Source organism: Mustela nivalis, assembly GCF_964662115.1.
Source record: "Mustela nivalis genome assembly, chromosome: 6".
Classification (NCBI taxonomy): Eukaryota; Metazoa; Chordata; class Mammalia; order Carnivora; family Mustelidae; genus Mustela; species Mustela nivalis.
In genome coordinates, this window is record NC_139025.1 from 48,379,251 (window position 1) to 48,399,094 (window position 19,844).

Here is a 19,844-nt window from a genome sequence, read left to right on the forward strand (position 1 = left end):
CAGCAAAGCGTACGGGGGAAGTAATCTGTTCTCAGACCGTGCGGGACCGGCCCTGCCCGTGAAGTTCAGACCACACAGGGGGTGTCGGGAGGGGTGCTCCCGGCGCAGGCGTCTTCCAGCAGACTCCGCTCGAGCTGCGTTTTTTACGACCTGCTGGAGTCCGCAGTCCTGCAAGTCTCCTCCACCCGCCGGAGAGACGCGCGGGTGCCGGGCACCCAGGGCCGCCCACCAGGGCCCTTCCCCGCCGCCGGGGCGCGGCGGCCCCGCCCAGGCCAGCCGGGGGCGGGGGCCCGTTCCCATAGGGATTGCGGCCCGGGCGGCGGCGGGTACAGCCGCGAGAGAGACGGCGAGGCGGGAGCAGGGCCAGGCCCGGTAGCCGCGGCGCCGTGAGTCCCGGGCGGGGAAGGCGCGCGGGCCAGGACGGCGGGTCTGGGCGCCACGTGGCGCGGCTCGAGGCTGCGCAGCGCGGGCCGGGTTGGGGGGAGGGCGCCGGGGGGGGGCGGGGCCCCGCGGCGGGGGGAGGGGGCGGCTGGACCGCACATCCCTGCCCCCCCTCCTCCCCGGCGAGGCCCACCCGGGAGGCGTCAGGCTCCCGCACATGGGGTTTCGGCTAGTGTCTCCGTGCCCGAGGGAAATGAGACCCGAAATGAGAACCGGGGAAGCCCTGAGCCGGCTCATGTGTCTTAGATCGGATGAACTAGAACATTAAACAAGATAGATTATCTTACAGCTCGGTTCGTTTTAGGATGACGGGTTGCATTTTAACTCGCAGGATGTATACCCGGCGCTTAGAATTGGGTTACCGAGGGCACCGAGCTCTAGACTGTCATCCTGGATCTCGTTGCCCTTGCTGAGGGGCGAGCTTTAAGGACATGGGTCGATTCCTAACTGGTTAACAAGTGCCCTTCTGTTCCAGGTGGTTGACGAAGAGCCATCGTTGAGTGGGGCTCTAGTTAAGTCTGTTCGAGCCAGTAGTCTATGTGTGACATTTTCAAACTATGTGAAGATCCGTTTTAAGATTTATTCCTTTATGATGGAGAAGTATGAAAAAATTGGGAAAATTGGCGAAGGATCCTATGGAGTTGTTTTCAAATGCAGAAACAGGGACACGGGTCAGATTGTAGCCATCAAGAGATTTCTGGAATCAGAAGATGACCCTGTCATAAAGAAAATCGCCCTTCGAGAAATCCGCATGCTCAAGGTAAACGGATTCTTTAAAATGAATTTTCAGGGTCTAAAAAATTAAAGGGAGTCGTGTTATGTTTAATAAATGTGTTAAGAGGCAGTAACATCTCCTTCCTCCAAGGACATTTGTCCTCAGGGACACAAGTGGGACGTCTATGTACAAGTTGCCAGTTACTTGGGTGGGGGGACACCTGTGCAGGGAAAGGGGGAGATTCACTTTTGGAGATGCTGTGGGTGTTTCATTTTTCTTCCTCTCCCCCATGTCCACTCTAGACCTGGTTTTTCAAGAGCCATCAACTTCAGTTTGCTGGCATTCATGAGTTGTAAACTTCCAGGCCATGTTCTGCTGACATTCTCAGCCCATTAAGAGAATTAATCATTCACCTGTTCTCAAACTGCTAGGAAGCTGACAGGTTTTCTTTACACCTCACATGTATCTGCTGCTGAACATCATAATGTCCTTTCTCTAGAAAAAAGATTCTTCTTAAAGAAGTGAAATGATCAGGGTCAGTGGGTTAAAGCCTCTGCCTTAGGCTCAGGTCAGGACCCCAGGGTGGGTCGAGCCCCACATAGGGCTCTCTGCTTGGTGGTGAGCCTGTTTCCTCCTTTCTCCTCTCTCTCTGCCTGCCTTTCTGCCTGCTTGTGATCTCTGTCAAATATATAAATAAAATCTTAAAAAAAAAAAAAAGAAGTGAAATGATCACTTTTAAAATGTTTGTTAACCCTAGAAGACGGTGAAATCAGAGCGGTAGAAAAGGGTGTTTGTTACATGCTGAGAGTAGTATGTAACTATAGTAGAAAAAGGCTGCTTTTCTGAATTTCTGTGGGATGAAACCCAAATCCCAACATAGAGTGCGGCATGTAATGAGCACAGTGGGGTTAACTTGGTTTCATATAGTTAGGGCCTTAGTATTTGGACTTGTGTAACCAACTCTGTGACAAGGAATGAGCTACCAAGTGGGAAGTGAGAGGAACATCCAGGGGATTTTCTCTTATCCCTTTCTTTCTATTTTCTCCAAGCCTCTCTACACATCTCTCTTCCCCATGGCTTGAATGTGTGGTGTTATCTCTGGATAAGGAAACTGAATGTGAATTAGCAGGCTTTGGGTAAATTTAAATGGGGGGATAATAGGAAACCTCTCTCTTTCCCTTTGGGGTGTTCTTTACCAGCAAGATCTTATCTGCTCTGAGAAGACACTTCCAAGGTTCCCCTACCCACACCCCAAGAGGGCCTCCCTGGGAAGGGGTAAGACCAGCGGTATTTGCCCATCCCATGGCCTGGGGACCCTATGGGGACAGGTTCTCCCCCTTTCTTTTGGGCTGATGGGTGTTTTCCACTTTCTCAGGTTCTCCCTAGAGGAGAAGGTGATAACTGAGTTTCGAAGGACTCTTTTACTCCAAAGAAAAGACAATCTGTTTCTAGTGGAGACATAGTCTTTCTAATTCCGAAGATCACCTGTGAATGCACAATACTGGGTTTCCAAATGTAGCTCCCTGTGTTAACTGAGTTCCTCCAGGATGGGGACCTCTGTTTTTCTGTACAAATTACTAAGTGCTTAGTAGGCCTCCAGCACATGTTACTGTAAATTGAAAAAAAAAAAAAATGGTTAACAAAATAAACTCTTAGCAAGAGTGGTTGTTGCCAATAAATTAGGAAGTCAGATGTGTTCTCTTAAATAACCGAATATTGATGCTACCTGAGGGAAAGGGTTGTGTGTACAGGAACCTGATTTTGAAGCACAGAGCACCCCATTCTTCAAATCAAGTGCACAGATGTAGACCCTCCCGATCTATATGAGGTGATGGGACTAGATTATGGATAGAGTCCATTCTTCAAAGCCCTAACTTTTCAGCATTCTGTGATATCCCCAACACAAAACAGGTACTTAAATATTTGCTGAAATGGTGAATTGGAAATTTCTTGAATGAAGTCATATTTTCTCCATTTAATTATTCAGTAAATATGCGTAGAGCCTCCTTGTGCCTAAAACAATTTTTTTTTTTGTTTTTTTGGGGGGGTTTTAGTTTATTAGAGAGAGAGGAAGATAGAACACTCGAGCCGGGGGTGGGGTGGGGTGAGGGGGTAGGGACAGAGGGAGAGAGAGAATGTCAAGCACACTCCCCTGCTGAGTGTGGAGTCTGACTCAGAACTCAGTGGTAGGATGCTAAGGTCAGGACCTGAGCTGAAACTCAGGGTCAGACCCTAAACCAACTGGGCCACCCAGGTGCCCCTAAAACAATGTTTATATGAAATGGTACACGCTGTGTTTCAGATGCTTAACCATGGATGGGAACCAAGATAAATTTCCCCTTGGCTCTCATTCCTGATAAACTGGGTTCCTAATAAGCAGGGTCTGTGTCATTTACCTTGTGTCTCCAGGCCTGGCAAGAATCCTCTAAATAACGTGTTTAGAGGCATGTTTGAACTAGACTTTAAAGTGTTTAGGGAGGCATAAAATGAGAAATAAGGCATTCAGGACAGAGAGTCTCTCCTAAGAAAAGGTGCATACGTAGAAAGCAGTATATGGAGCGAACACAGGTTATAACCCTAAAATTTTAGCCAGGATTCCCTGCTGGGTGCTACCAGGCCAGGAGGAGAAGGAAAGGAAAGAAAGCCAGGGCTCAGTAGAAGGAGGTGGGAGGAATTTCCTGGAGTAGAGGTCTATTTTGCACAAAGCTAAACCCTGGTACCAGGTGGCCTTTTGGGTCTGGAGGTTGACTCCAGGGGATATACTATAGTCCCCCAAACAGGAAAAAACTGGTGACATCTAAGCAAGTGTTTTAGGGACTTGTGCCAAAACTGTGAGCCAAGCACAGCTCTGTGCGCCCAAGGGAAGTTTGCAGCTCAGTGAGTTTGAGTTCCTAATACTTTCCTTGCACACCTCTTGCAGAGCTATGCTTTTAATGACCCCTGCTGAGGTTAGGAACCAGGAACTAGGAGGATTGAAGGTGAAGATTGCCTCAATAACCGTAGCCAGAGAGGTGAGGACTGGCAAGGGCTGAGCCCCGGCTGCTCCTATTATGATAAGGCAAACAAGACACATAGATGAAGATCAGGTGTAGAAGGATTTGAATGTCAGGCCAAGGAGTTTGGCTTTCTCCTGAAAAGAAAGAAGCCAGCCAAGGTTTTTTGTTTGGTTGGTTTTTTTTTTTCGTTTTTTTTTTAAGATTTTATATATTAATTTGACAGACAAAGATCACAAGTAGGCAGAGAGGCAGGCAGAGAGAGGGAGGAGGAAGCAGGCTCTCCAAGGGTCAGAGAGCCCGATGTGGGGCTCGATCCCAGGACCCTGGGATCATGACCTGAGCTGAAGGCAGAGGTCTAAACCACTGAGCCACCCAGGCACCCCATGACTGCCTCTCTGCCTACTTGTGATCTGTCAAATAAATAAATAGAATCTTTAAAAAAAAAAAAAATTCCAGTCATTTCCTCTGAAGTGGATAAGATTGTGGGAACAAATATTCTAGCAGTCAATTGCATAATTTTCAGGGTAGCATACCTACAATGTTTCCCATTCTCAGTGTGGGAGCATACATGAGGCTGTAACCATCCATTGGTAAGCGCTTTTGAGGATGATAATTATTATCAAGAAACCAGTTTTGCTAATAGTTTTAGAAAACATTTTTTTCTGAAAATTTGAAACTTTTCAAATAACATGATTTTGTGCCATTTTGGAAAAAAAAGTGTGGTATTTTTATGAGACAGGTTTAGTGTTTGTACTAATAAACTGCCTTTTTAAAAGATTTATTTATTTATTTTTAGAGAGAGTGTCGGGGGCAGGGGGAGAGGGAGAGAATCCCAAGCAAACTCCACACTAAGCATGGAGCCCGAAACTGAGCTCGATCCCAGGACCCTGAGATCACCACCTGAGCCCAAACCAAAAGTCAGATGCTCAACTGACTGTGCCACCCAGGTTCCCCTAGTAAACTGCTCTTTAAACAAAATGTAATTCACTGTTCAAGAGGTCCTATTGCACTTGCCCTTTTAATGTTTAATTCTGAATTTGGTTTTTCCCAGTTACACAGTTAGGCTTTTAAAAATATAAGCATTTGCAATAAGTATCAACAGTCAGCTCATACTCTAACGACATACTCTAAATTAAGTATCATTTAGCGACAGTAATAAAATTATACTGTAATACTGAGCTCAAAGCAATTGTCCTGTCCTTTCTCAAATTTACTTTCCAATGTGGGAAAACAGAAAGAATTCAGTATTTTCAGTCATCATTTTTGCTGAGACACCTGCGCATCAGTGTGCTGGCATGTGTTCATCTGAGTTTATAGAACTCCTGTATGTAGCAGGCACTGTTCTGGGCCCCTGCCCTCCACGTAAGGAGAGACTCATAGTAGACAAATAATTTATGTCAAGTGGTGAAATATAAAGCAGGATAAAGGGGTAAAGAAATGATGAAGAGCCTTGCTTTTTTCATAGAGCAGGGTCAGGAAAAGCCTTTCTCATGAATGACATTTGAAGAGATACCAGCAGTAAGTGAGAAGAGATGAGTGATGCTGGCATTCCAAGCAGAGGGAATAGTGAGTACAAAGGCCACAGGCAAGAAGACTCAGTGTTGTTTTCAGGCATGTTCTGGTGTGTTCTAGGAGGAGCAAAGAGAACAGGACATCTACAGCACAGTAAGCAAGGGCAAGGGTCAGAGGAGATGATGTTAGAGGGGTGAGAGGTCAGACACAAGGGCCTTCTGGGCCTCAGCAGGAACCATGGCTTTTACTGTGAGTGAGATGGGAACCAACAGAAGATTTGGAGCAGAGGGGTGCCTTGGCATGACATACATTCTTAGAAGGATCCCTCCAGCTGTTTGTTACTCCAGCTCCATGGGCAAGAAGATCGGTTAGAAGACGATTAGAATAACCCAGGGATGAGGTGATGGGGTTTGGGTCAGAGTGGTAACGGTGGAGGTGGTCAGGTATAAGATTTATTCTGAGAGAGTAGTATAGAGGAATCTGATGGTGGGAGGAAGAATCAAGAGTGACCCCAGAGTTCAGGACTTGAGTAACTACAAGAACAGGGATCAGATCATTCACTGGGATGGGGAGACCTCGGTACCCATCTGGCGGAAAGGAAATCAAGAATTCTGTTTTGGTTATGATAAGTTTGAGAGGCATATCTGAGACCATGATGTAGGCATTTAAGTACACAAATCTGGCATTTGGGAGAAAATCCAGATTGGAGAAATAAAATTGGGAGATAATCAGCTTAGCAGTGGCATTTAAGGTCACTGAGACTGGGTTGTCCTGGGGAATGGAGAAACCAGTACCAAAGACTGCCCTCCAGCATTTGGATTTGGAGGTCAGTAAGGTGAGGAGGACGCAGGCAAGAAGAAGGAAAAGGGGGTGATCCTGGAGGTAGGAAAATCCCAGGAACAATGTTCTTAAAAGCTTAGAGAAGAAAATATCTCAAGAACGAGAGAATGGTCAGAGTGAGATCTTGCCATTTGCAACAATGTGGATGGAACTAGAAAATATGCTAAGCAAAATCAGCCAGTCCGAGAAAGACAAATACCATATGATTTCACTCATATGTGGAATTTAAGAAACAAAACAAATTATCATGCGGGAGAAAAAGCAAACCAAGAAAGACTTTTCTAATTCTAGAGAACAAACTGAGTGTTGCTAGAGGAGAGGTGGGTGAGGGGATGGGTGAAATAGGTCATGGGAATTAAGGAGGACACTTGTTGTGATGAGCACTGGATGTTGTATGGAAGTGTAGAATCACTAAATTATATATCTGAGACTATTATTACACTGTACGTTACCTGTAATTCAAATAAAAACTTAAAAAAAAAAGAGTAAGGGGATGGTCAGCAGTGTCAAAGGTCATGATTAGTACAGACTTAGGAGTGGCCATTGACTTTGAAGATGTGAGGGTCATTTGAGATCTTGACAAGGGCTGTTAGGTGCAGTGGTGGGAATGAAAGCTTCGTCAGAGAGGATTCGAGAGAGAGTGAGAAGAGCAGAGAGGAGACGGTGATACAGGCAACTCTTGAGTATTTTGATTGTAGAAGGAAACAGACATGGAAGGATGTGGGATCCAGAGAGAGTTTCTTAGTTGTTTTTAATATGGGAGAAGAAATAGATTTGTGTGCTAATGGTATCAATCCAGTAGAGAGAAAACTTGGTACTTTTGAAGGGAGAGAATTCCTGGAGCCATGACTTTGAGTTATCAACATGGACCGTGGCCACAAATAGCTATAATAGTGTAATAAAAGACCAATTCATGGACCAGCTAGGAGATAAGGAATTATTTTATTTTATTTGGAATGTTGCTAGGTTCTTCATATACACTCTCCTTAATCTTTATGTAACAGGACCCACAGTTCTCTCCAAGTTGTGGTGCAGAAGAACTTGTTCCGCCTGGGTGTGTAATATTGCCTGATTTGCCTGTGGCCCATGAACCCTAGAGGAAAAATACAACCCCTTTCTATAACTAGGGTTCAAGCATGTAAAGGTATTTTGGATGGGAAGTGGAGCAGATGCAACACAAGCTAGATTACACAGAGAAACAGGATCCCTGCAAGAAAATCCCCTTACATCAGGAAGTCTGGCTTGAAAGGCCAGAGTCATCACAGGGCCTACAGTGGGACGTGAGTTCTGGCTGCTCATAAAGCAGGAGGCTTAACTGAACCCAGCCCAACTCCTGGGGACTATCTGTATGTCCAACAAGAAAAAGGCCATGTGTTTCAAAACAAATGTGACCCGATCAACCCAGAATCATTGTATACCAAATTTATGATGCTGATCCCCTCTCTGCTGAATGAAAATGACAGAACACTTGGAGGAGGAAACAGAGAATGCCAACAGCTGTGGTAGGAAAAATAGATGCTCCCAGAGGAGTCGAGGTAAAGTACCGGACAGCACCACTGTGAGGTACCTAGGCAGACATTCAGCAGCGTGGCAGGTGATGTGGGGGCCTTAGGAATAGATTAGACCAACAGCAGTCAAGGCTGAAAGCAGCAACTAGGACACTGTCTATGACAACTTGCTTCCAGAAGACAAGAAAACAAGATACAGGCAAGCAGAAGGAATCACATCTTGCCATTTGGTGACCCAGTAGACTTGGGCAAGGTACAAAGTATCATTATGTAGGGTGCACAAAATATAACAAACTTAGGAAGTGGGTATTGTTATCTCATCTTACATATGGATTCGGATGGTTAATGACCTCTAGTGAATAAACTGGAACGCAGACCCAGTTTTATCTGTCCCCACGACCATACATTGCTGCTCCCACATGTAACCACCCAGTTACACCCAACACCACACTCTGAAGTCTCGGTTACCGTCCTCAGTCTTCGCCCTGCCCTCCTTCCGCCAGGGCCTTAGCTGTGGGACTCACGGCTTCTGTGGACCCTCAGGGGCCAATTTTTACTGGAATAGCAGTTCCTTCCAGCTCTGGTTCTATAACCCTGTAGATTATTTTATTTTATTTTTTAAAAATATTTTATTTATTTATTTGACAGACAGAGATCACAAGTAGGCACAGAGGCAGGCAGAGAGAGAGGAGGAAGCAGGCTCCCCGCTGAGCAGAGAGCCCGATGCAGGGCTCAATCCCAGGCCCCTGGGATCATGACCTGAGCCAATGGCAGAGGCTCTAACCCACTGAGCCACCCAGGCGCCCCCAATGCATGCCCTCTTAATGACAATGTTATCGCCCCCAAGAGGATGAAAATTGGTTTTTGAGAATGGGTGCAGGGAGTGTGACCTTGAAGCACAGATTACATACATGCATACATATGTTATGTACATACATATATTTCATTGGGAGGTGATCTGGAAAAAATGTATAAAAGGAATCCTTTGGGGATAAATATGAGGAGTGGGGAAGGTAAGAATATTGAGTGTATTTTGTGTGCCAGAAACATGCTTTCATTTGATTTGAATCCATCATGAATACTGATAACCTACAGAATATTCAGAGCGTTCCCTTTATTCCCCCTATCATCTCCTCACTTTCATTAACCTTCCAGTGAGGCCCTGGGGCTTTGTTACTGCGTGGGGACAGGACCCACAGTTAAGAATTGTGGTTTCTGATCCAGCTCAGAGCTGTTGGGTGACCTTGGGCAACTCCAACTCCAGTGCAGCCTGGAACCTGGCCCACCTCCCTTGATTTATGTCTGTGTTTGGCGTTGCTATGCTGACTTTTTGCTGAGGGGAGCAAGAGCTCACAGTGGTCAAGCAGCCTTAACGGGTGCAAGGGCAGGAAAGTGAAGGGTCAGAAAAAAAGTCTAGGAGAGAAAGATGAGAAAGATGCATGGTGGGAAGACAGAAAGGTGGGATTTTGTACCACAGAGAGGCATTGAGCGTCAAGCACCTCACGCAGTCTGTCCCAAGAGGTTCACTGCTAGAAAATACCAGACCAGAAATACTGCTGGGCAAGTTAGCAGCCCAGCGATGATAAGGTGCTGTGGCAGGTACAACTGGCAAGGGTCCCTGTACGCAAAGCCTTTATTAAGTACTTAATTCCATGTGCTGCTGTGCCCAGGGCCACATTCCACTGAATGCTAACAGAGTACCATGTAAATGCTCCCTAGCATTAGACTCCGATTAGAGAGTTCATAATTTTTAAGGGCTTCTGCTCCCCTAATATTAGTTGAAGAAATATTTCCCCAGTATTCATTGAATAATATTTCACAGCTCACTAAAAATCTCACTGGAAAATTCTGTGACGTTTTGTAGAATTTAGTCCGTCATCTAACATACGGGCTGTTGCTAGTGTAGGTGCCATTTCTAGGTCAAGTCCATTATTTCATTGGCTTGTCCAAATGGATTTGTGACATATTTCTAGAAATTGTGACAGCCATGTCTGGCATGCTCAGTTATGGTTTACATGAGATCAGAAAGTCAAATATGTGTGGGGATCACAGTAGAGACCTAAAGGAGGGAAGTGGGCTGAGTGTGAGATTAGATGGGGAGGTGGGCACGGGGCAGGCTGGAAACTTCGTAGCTTGTCAGATGGGCAGGTGGCCATGGCTCGGCCCACACAATACAAGCCCACGGTGTTAGGTTTTCTGAGTCTTTTTTTAAACAGCCAGAAATCAGAATTTTATGTAAAATCTGGGGTTTTTTTCCTACCACTTTTTGTTTTGACAAAAAAAAAAGAAAGAAAGAAAGAAAGAAAGAAAGAAAGAAAGAAAGAAAGAAAGAAAACGCAAAAAAAGAAAATATACAGATGTGGAAAGAATAATATAATGAATACCTCCATACTCTTCACTGGATTCATTAACCAGCTGTGAAAATTCTGCTTCATTTCCTTTCCATGTCTCTGTCTCTGTCTCTCTCTGTCTCACACACACACTCACACCCCATACCTTCTCAGCTGAATCATTTCCTTAAGTATGCATCATGAATTTGCTAGAATTCTTCTGTGTAACCACAATATGATTTCCACAGTACGATTTCTCAAGGACTCAATACCGTCATCTAACATACGGGCTGTGCTCAAGTTTCTCATAATGTCCCAGTAACGGTTGTATAACTACAACTACAGCTATGGCCGTAAGCGAAACTACAGCTATATATCTAAATCCAGGTTCTAACCCTTGACCACACACTGCAATTCATTGTCATGTCTCTTTAATCTCTTTTAACACCAGCATTTTGAAGCATGCAGGCCAGTTGTTCCTCAGAATGTGCTTCCACACGGACTGTGGTTGTTTCCACTGCAGGCGTGAGGATGTGTCCGCCATACTGGTTCTTAGCAGGAAGTACAGAGTGTCAGCATGGCCTCTAGTTGCTGCTCTCAGCTTTGATCTCTTGATCAAGATGGGTCTTCTGGATTTCCCAATTGTAAAGAAATATTTTCCTTTTTATAGTTAGTGTGTGATCTGTGGGGAGATATGCTGAGATGGTGTGACCACCTTGTGTCCCAACAACTTTCACCCAGTGATCTTTGCTTGAATCAATTATAGGAAGAGTTCTTGTAAAATGGTGATTTTCAAATTTCTTTCCACATTCATTACTTATGGTTTTTCTGTTAGGGGAAAACAAACAAACAAACAAAACAAAAACCACTTTCCTTCACATACCACCTGTACCCACCTCATACACACTCTTTAGTATCACAGAGAATTTGTGGACTTTTTAAAAAATTCAACTTGTTACAAACCATTGTTGTGATTCTTCTTTTTGATTCTCAAATGGTCACACATTTTATCCTGCTCCTTTGTTCTGACAGACACTACTGTTCCTTGAGTACTTTTTTTTTTTTTTTAAGAATTTATTTATTTATTTGTCAGAGAGAGAAACAGAGAAAGAGCACAAGCACAGGAAGTAGCAGGCAGAGGGAGAAGCAGGCTCCCTACCCAGCAGGGAACCCAGTGCAGAGCTGGATCCCAGGATCCTGGGACTGTGACAGAGACAAAGGCAGAATCTTAACTGACCGATCCTCCCAGACATCCCACCTTGAGTACTTCTTTCCTATGTGTGACAGCAAAGTCTACCAGGCTCATCCCGCCCCAGCTCTGGAATCAACCATTTTCCCAAGGAGCCCTGGTTCCTTTTAGTGAGAATGAAAGGTGACTTTAAAAATGTTGACAATGAATTTTTTAAAATGTCAAAGGCCGTTCAGGCCAAACAGAACCCATCTGCCGATGATACTTGGCCCACAGACTCCATTTTGGGCCTTTGGATTGTAAAGCTTTCACTATATGCAGATGTTCTCCTTACAGACTGGCAGATCTGGCCCCTTGAGGTTCATTACTAATACATAGATAGATGTTGGGAGTTCATGGGAACTGGCTGTCAATAGTGTGGAAGGCAAAGCAGAGCATTCCCTTGCCCACAGTGATAGAAACCCAACAAATCCCCCTTGTTATCCTCCTTCCTGATTTGTTCAACAGGGACACCTGTTTAATTTTAATTTTACAAGATAACATACTGACTGCAAATAGTAACGGGCTGTTTTTGTTTGTCTATTGTAAGAATTTAGGGCTTAGCTCACAACTTGTTTATACAGAAAGATTATATTTCTGCTGTGTAATGAACCCCTAAGTAATAAAGCCGCCACACAAATACTTCAGAAACAAAAGCAGAAATCAACAGGCTGGCAGCTCATTACCTTCATAGAGACCCTGAGTTTGTAGGAAGATTAACTACATGCCAGTATGTGTCAGTGTCCTGGTTTTATAGTGCACATCGATAAAATAATATAATTATGCTATTACCTTTTTGGCCACTTAAATTACTTGTATTTTCAGCAAAGGAAATTTTAAGGGGACAACTCATGTTACAGATAGTCATTATCAAATAATGAAACCTTGCTAGAAGGAACTACTTTTCATACCAAATGGAAAAAATTTTTAATGCACCAGGCTTGTATTTAATTTCCCTTTAAATTTTTTTACTGTTTTAATTCACCCTTTCATTTGGGAGGACCAATGTCTTAGACACAAATTTGCTTTCATAGGCATATGTTCTTGCTAATTATTAACCTTCTTTATTTCTTATTAACTTTAAAAAGCACTGTGGTAAAAATACAATTTTATAAACTGGCGTGGTTGAAAAATTGGAGCTTAATTCCTCTTTCTGTTAAAATAATGCAAAGTGGGGGCGCCTGGGTGGCTCAGTGGGTTAAAGCCTCTGCCTTCGGCTCAGGTCATGATCTCAGGGTCCTGGGATCGAGCCTCCCATCAGGCTCTCTGCTCAGCAGGGAGCCTGCTTCCTCCTCTTTCTCTCTGCCTGCCTCTCTGCCTACTTGTGATTTCTCTCTCTGTAAAATAAATAAATAAAATCTTAAAAAAAAAATAATGTAAAGTGACTTCTACACCAGTGGAAGCTATCAACTTCTGTATAAACTGAACAAATAACTTATTTCGTAACTGTCAGTACGTTGATGCATTAATTTTTGGCTCTGCCATTGTTAATTTTCATTTTGACCACAATTTGTACTATTGCTTCTTTTCTGGAACTTTCCATATACTTTATTAATCAACAAAACAAATGGAGCATCCACTGTGCACATCCTTAGCCTGTGCTGAGTCTTGAGAGGAACCCAGAAGGGATCTCAGCCTAGGTCAGTGGCCAGAGGACCAGCCTGGTATACTGTTCCATCCATGCTGTCTACAGGAAACCTACCATAAATAAACTTCAGGCTCCTCTCCACCTCTCCACCCAGGTACTTTCCCACTCCATATGTCACATTCTTTCCTTCTCTAGTTGTCTCCAAAACAAAATATTAGCTAGGGTGTCTACAGTGGGATTCTTGGCATTTGGAGGACACACGAGATGAAGATGGCTTTCCTTTATCAAAAGTGCTAAAAAAAAAAAAAAAAGCCACCTGGGTGGCTCAGTGGGTTAAGCCTCTGCCTTTGGTTCAGGTCCTGATCCCAGGGTCCTGGGATTGAGCCCCTGTATCGGGCTCTCTACTCAGCGGGGAGCCTGCTTCCTCCTCTCTCTCTCTCTCTGCCTCTGTGCCTACTTGTGATCTCTGTCAAATAAATAAATAAAATCTTTTTTTTTTTTTAAGTGCTAAGGAATGATTCCTTGGCAACACCATGGGGGATGCAGAATATTTTCCTCTAGGCTGAAGAGGGTGGTAGTAATTCAATAACTTTTTAAATAATGAAATTATCCCCCCACCCAAGGTAATGTATTAACTAGCTCTCTGAAACTAACTTCAAAATATTTATTTTGGTTTGGGGCACCTGGGTGGCTCAGTGGGTTAAAGCCTCTGCATTTGGCTCAGGTCATGATCTTAGGGTCCTGGGATCGAGCCCTGCATTGGGCTCTCTGCTCAGCAGGGAGCATGCTTCCTCCTCTCTCTCTGCCTGCCTCTCTGCCTACTTGTAATCTCTAGCAAATAAATAAATAAAATCTTAAAAAAAAAAAAAAAGATGCTGAATGTGGACTGCTGTCCTTTCCACAAAAAGTGAACCGCTTTAAAAAAAAAAAAAAAGTGAACCGCTTTTGATCCTCCTTACTGGTAGAGATTGGGAAGAATACATTCATCAGATTGATGATGAATGTGTGACCTGATGAATTGCATATCAGATGCCAGAGACTGTGTAGATCTGTGCTTTTATTAATATAGGATATATTTCTGGAAGTGGTGTGCTGGGTAAGATGGGGACTGTGTATGTGTTTCAGTGCACTTTATTTTTTAGAATAGTTTTAGATGTACAGAAAAGTTGAGAAGATTGTGCAGAGAATTCCCATATTCCCTGCACCCAATTCCACCTGTGATTAGCATCTTACAAGTTTGATACGTTTGTTATAACTAATGAACCGGTGTGACATGTTATCATTAATTAAAGTCAGCACTTCACTCACATTTCCTTAGTTTTTATCTAATGTCCTTTTTCTGTGCCAGGATCCCATCTAGGACACATTACGTTTAGTTGTCAGTGTCCCTTGGCTTCTCTTGCCTTGGCCATTTTATTTTTATTTTAATTTTTTTAAATTTTTATTTATTTATTTGACAGAGATCACAAGTAGGCAGAGAGAGAGAGACGGAAGCAGGCTCTCCGCCGAGCAAAGAGCCCGATGTGGGGCTCGATCCCAGAACTCCGGGATCATGACCTGAGCCGAAGGCAGAGGCTTTAACCCACTGAGCCATCCAGGAGCCCCAACCTTGGCCATTTTAGACTTTCTGTGTATTTAATGGCCATGACAGTTTTAAGAAGTACTGGTCAGGTACTTTATCACATTCTGCTTTCTCACAGAGGATTCCCCAACTTCCTAAATGTTTTTTTTTTTTTCTTTTTTTAATTTGCCTACATTAAGGTCCACTCTTTGTGCTGTAACATTCTGTGGGTTTTGAGAAATGCATAATGTCATGTATTCTCCATTACAGCATCAGGCAGAATAATTTCATTGCCCTAAAAATCATGTTTCACATGTGGGTTTTCCCCCATGTCCTCTGAATTCCCAGCAATCACTGATCTTTTTACTGTCCCCATAGTTTTGCTTTTTCCAGAATGTCATATAATTGGAATTGTACAATATGTCATCTTTTCAGACTAGCTTCCTTGACTTCACAATATGTATTTAAGTTTTGTACATGTCTTTTCATGGCTTGATAACTCATTTCTTCTTTTCACTAATATCCTATTCTATGGATGGAGCATGAGCTTGTATCCTTTTGTCTATAGGAAGATAATTTGTATGCTTCGAATTTTTGGCCATTATCAATACAGCTGTTATAAACATTCGTGAGGAGGTTTTTATGTGGATCTAAATTTTCAGATCATTTGGGTAAATACCTAGGAGCATGATTGCTGGATCATATGGTACAACTACATTTAGCTTTATAAGAAATTGCCCGACTGTCTCAAGAGTGGCCACACTGTCTTACACTCCCACTAGCAGTGAAGGAGAGTTCCCATTGCTCTGTATCATCATCAGCATTTGGTGTGGCCGGCAGTTTTTAGATCTTAGCTATCCTAATAGGTATGTAATGATATTTCATTGTTTCTGGAATTTGCAGCTCCCTAGTGAAAAAATATGTTGATCATCTTTTCGTACGTTTATTTCCCATCTGTATCTCTTCTTAGGTAATGTGTCTGCTCAGATCTTTGGCTTGTGTTTTCTGGGTATGTTGTTTTAATAAATACTGCTAGTAACTTTCTCCAAAAGTCTAACCAACCAAGTGTGAGAAGATCTATTTCCCTGTATCCTTGGCAACTCTTAATGTTACCAATTCGTGAAATGTTTGTTAGGAAAACAGGTCGCTTCACCTTCTTGCTCTGATTTGCCCTTCTCTGACTACTAGTGATATTGTCTTTTCATGTCTCTGGATCATTTATATTTCCTCTTCTGTGTATTACCTGCTTACATCTTTTGCCCATTTTCCCACTATGGTGCCTTTTTCTTCATAGCACATGAAATGTCTTTGTAATAGTAGGGCTGTAGTCCTTTATTTGTCATAACAGATATTTCCCTGCCAATTATTTGCCTTTTACCTTTGTTTCCAGTGGTTTTGTTCTTCGTTTTTTAACAAACCAACATTATTTTATTTTTTTATTAGGGTAAAATACATATAACATAAATTTTACCATTTGAACTATTTTTAAGTGTATATATAGTTGAGTGACATTAAGGACATTCACAATGGTGTGCAACCATCAATGCCATGCAGCTCCAGAACTTTTGTTTTAAAGATCGATTTATTGGGGCACCTGGGTGGCTTAGTCGTTAAGCCTCTGCCTTCTGTTCAGGTCATGATCCCAGGGTCCTGGGACTGAGCTCTGCATTGGGCTCCCTGCTCAGTGGGGAGTCTATTTCTCCCTCTCCCTCTGCTGTTCCCCTTGCTTGTGCTCCCTCTCTCTCTGTCAAATAAATAAATAAAATCTTAAAAAAAAAAAACTTTAAAGATTGATTTATTTACTTTAGAGAGAGAGCATGCACATCACGGGGGGAGGAGTAGAGGGAGCCAATTCTCAAGCAGACTCCCTGCTGAGTGTGGAGCCCAACCTGGGGCCCGATCCCACCACCCATGAGATCAACACCTGAGCTGAAACCTGCCTGTTTCAACCGTCTGAGCCCCCGCCAGGCGCCCCTACAACTCCAGAACTTTTGCCATCTTCTCAACATCATCTTACTCTCTTGTGGCCAAACTTGCCTATCTTTTCTTTTTTCTTCTAGATATCTTGTTTTGGGGGATGTTTTCTTCTATCCCAGGGTCATAGAAAGTTCCTCCTAAATTTTTTTCTAGTATTTCTAGTATTTTAATGCTAGAATTTTTAACCTATCTGAAAATGATTCTTCTATATAGAGTGGTAAGATGTGGTTCTCATGTTCCTAATGGATAGTCATTTTTCCAGAATCAATTTTAAATAAAGCACATTGTTTTCAACTGTATTGAAGTACTACCTGGTCATGTTAATTTCCCATAAATGTGTGGATTTAGTTCTAGACTCTGTACTGCTTCTATTTCTTCATAGCCTGCTGGCCTATTCACGATGATGCTGATGCTGATGATAATGATTATAGGCACTTTATTGAAAATTTTGCTATCTGGTAAAACTAGTCGCCATGACCGTTTTTTTTCCTTGGCAATTTTAAAACAGTAGTAGTTCTGTATGAATGTAAAAGGCATTTTACCTAGTTCAGAAAAAATCCTTTTGGATTCTAATTGAAATCGCCTTATATCTAGGTATTATTTTTATTTTATCTTTTTAAAAAAATTTTATTTATTTGACGGAGAGATCACAAGTAGGCAGAGAGGCAGGTAGAGAGAGAGGGGGAAGCAGGCTCCCCGCCAAGCAGAGAGCCCCACGTGGGGCTTGATCCCAGGACCCTGAGATCATGACCTGAGCCAAAGGCAGAAGTTTAACCCACTGAGCCACCTAGGTACCCTTCTATGGATTACTTTTAGAACTGACCTTTTAAAAATTTTTTTAAAGATAAAGACCATTTTACTTACTTGAGAGTGCAGGGTGAGGAACAGAGGGAGAAGCAGATTCCCTGCCGAGCAGGGAGCCCGATTTAGGGCTCAATCTGGGAGTCCAGGATCATGACCTGAGCTGAAGGCAGGTGCCCAACCGATTTAGCCACCCAGGTGCCCCGGAACTGACATTTTTATATAGGTTTTTCAGTGGCATCATTTCTTCAGGACCATACCTGTACTTCGAAAAACCTTACATGGGGTTAAGGTGAAATTTAGAGCTTTCTTTCTGAATCAAAAACAAATTGGGTACTGCTGTTGTTAATTCTAACGCTGAGTTTCATGATGTATTTAAGAGCATTCATTGCAGGGAGAGGGAAGAGTGAGAGGAAATACAAAGAACTTGATTCTTTCTCTGCTTCTTAGTTTGGACAAGCTTCCAATCTTGCTGGATCCCACGTGCTTGACAGGGTCATAATATGCTGATCTGGGAATCCTTGGGAAGTACTCAAGATTAATTACTATAAAGGAGAGGTGCATCAGTTTTCTCCATTCTGTGTGAATGTTAGCAGATAAAAAATTCCTACTATATGTCTCTGTAACTAAAACCTAAAGTCAAGTTCAAGAATTATAATGTCCTGGATCTCAGAGTCCTGGGATAGAGCCCCACGTCAGGCTTTCTGCTCAGCAGGGAGCCAGCTTCCCCCTCTCTCTCTGCCTGCCTCTCTGCCTACTTTGATCTCTGTCTGTCAAATAAATAAATAAAATCTTAAAAAAATAAAAGTTCAAGCCCAATTAAAAAAAAAAAAAAAGAATTGTAACGACCTGTAAAAAACATCTTACTAAGACAGCTCCCACTTTCTAAAATTTAATCTCTTCTTTTATTATTTATCATGGTTGTGGGAGAAGAATGCTTTTGAAAGGAAAACGGGATATGATCATTGAGAAAATAGTCTGTTGCTTTTGTCTGCAGCACAGACAGGATAAATATCCCCCAATCACCCTGCAAAGAATAAGAATCTTTGAACACTTGAAGGATAGGAGAGACCATGGATATAATGGTCTGTATACTGGTTAATCCAGAAACATGTGACCATCAAGGACTCCCCAAGGTAGAGGTCACAAACCTGCTACCTGCAAGGCCAGACAGGGGTGGGAGAAATGCTTCCCTTCTGTAAATAAATATATCTTTTCTTATTTGTCTTAAAATAAGCAGTCATTTCATTTTTTTTTTTTAAGATTTTATCCACTCAGCATGAGCAGGGGAAGGGGCAAAGGAAAGGAAGAAAGAGACTCCCTGCTGAGCAATGAGCCCTGGTGTGGTGTGGGTGGGGCTCAATCCCAGGACCCTGAGATCATAACCTGAGCTGAAGGCAGATGCTTAACTGACTGAGCACCCCCAGGGGCTCCTGAAGAAATTTCTATTGCTTGTACATTTTTCTACTTTTGATAGAAACACAGGTATGTTAAATAGTTTGCTTTTAACTCTCAGATAAGAAAAGTAATCACGCAAGAGTGATGAGGGAAGACAGCTTTCACTTGGCTTTAGTGTTGGAGAGAGATAGGGAGTGGTGGGGACTGCGGTGCACTAAGAGCACTGGCCTCTTCTACAGGGAGCAGCTGCCTAGTGAGGCCCTAGCTCAATGAGGCTGCAGAGACTACAGGCCCAATATTGCTAGATCTGCAGCATTTTCAAGAGAATCCTGGTAACCAGGGTTTTAAAATTCTTCAAAGTGCTGTGGGCTAAACAAGCTAACCCTTTGACCTTGGAGGATGTAGAAGCCTGTGCTTATCACAACAAATGGGTGATCGGTGAAAACACAGGGCCGATGACCAGATGGAGCTGACCAAGAAGCAGATGTAGCCTTCTCAGCTCTGAAGTGTAAACCAAGTAAAGGTCAGGTTAAATGCAGCTAACAAAAATGGAGTTCTTCTTTTAATGGCAGAGAAGATTCTTCTCTTTGTAACACAGTATGAAAGACTTGTGTTCAAAACAGAAAACAAAAGGGAAGCCAAAATAAAATAGCATCAACAAAGGAGGTGACTTTATCCGTTAGAAACTAGATCTGAGTGTGAGCTGGCCAGCCTTCTAGGTATGGAATAACTAAAGGGGCTGAACTAAGAGCCATAAAACTGGACCAATGTGAATCGTAATGCAGACAAATCAGACCAGGCCTCAGGCTTTGGCTTTATCCACTCATAAATAGGAAGGAATTACAATTAAATAGCCCTTAACTATGTTGTTGTAGTAGATGTGGCAGTTTAGCCTGTTTGATTAAGATTACTTGTATGTGTAATGAACATGTCGAGTAAGTGTGTGAAC

At 43.0% G+C, this 19,844-nt stretch overlaps 1 protein-coding gene across 1 annotated transcript in view; it reads left to right on the forward strand.

Annotated features, from left to right (window-relative positions):
- The first annotated feature begins 267 nt into the window (after positions 1-267).
- CDKL1 (cyclin dependent kinase like 1) overlaps positions 268-19,844 on the forward strand; it is a 53,520-nt gene continuing 33,943 nt past the window's right edge. Inside the window, exons 1-2 of the mRNA XM_082735179.1 lie at positions 268-386; positions 917-1,201. Of these exons, the coding sequence (XP_082591305.1) occupies positions 1,031-1,201 (171 nt within the window). The 5' untranslated portion in view covers positions 268-386; positions 917-1,030. The remainder of the gene's footprint in view (positions 387-916; positions 1,202-19,844) is intronic.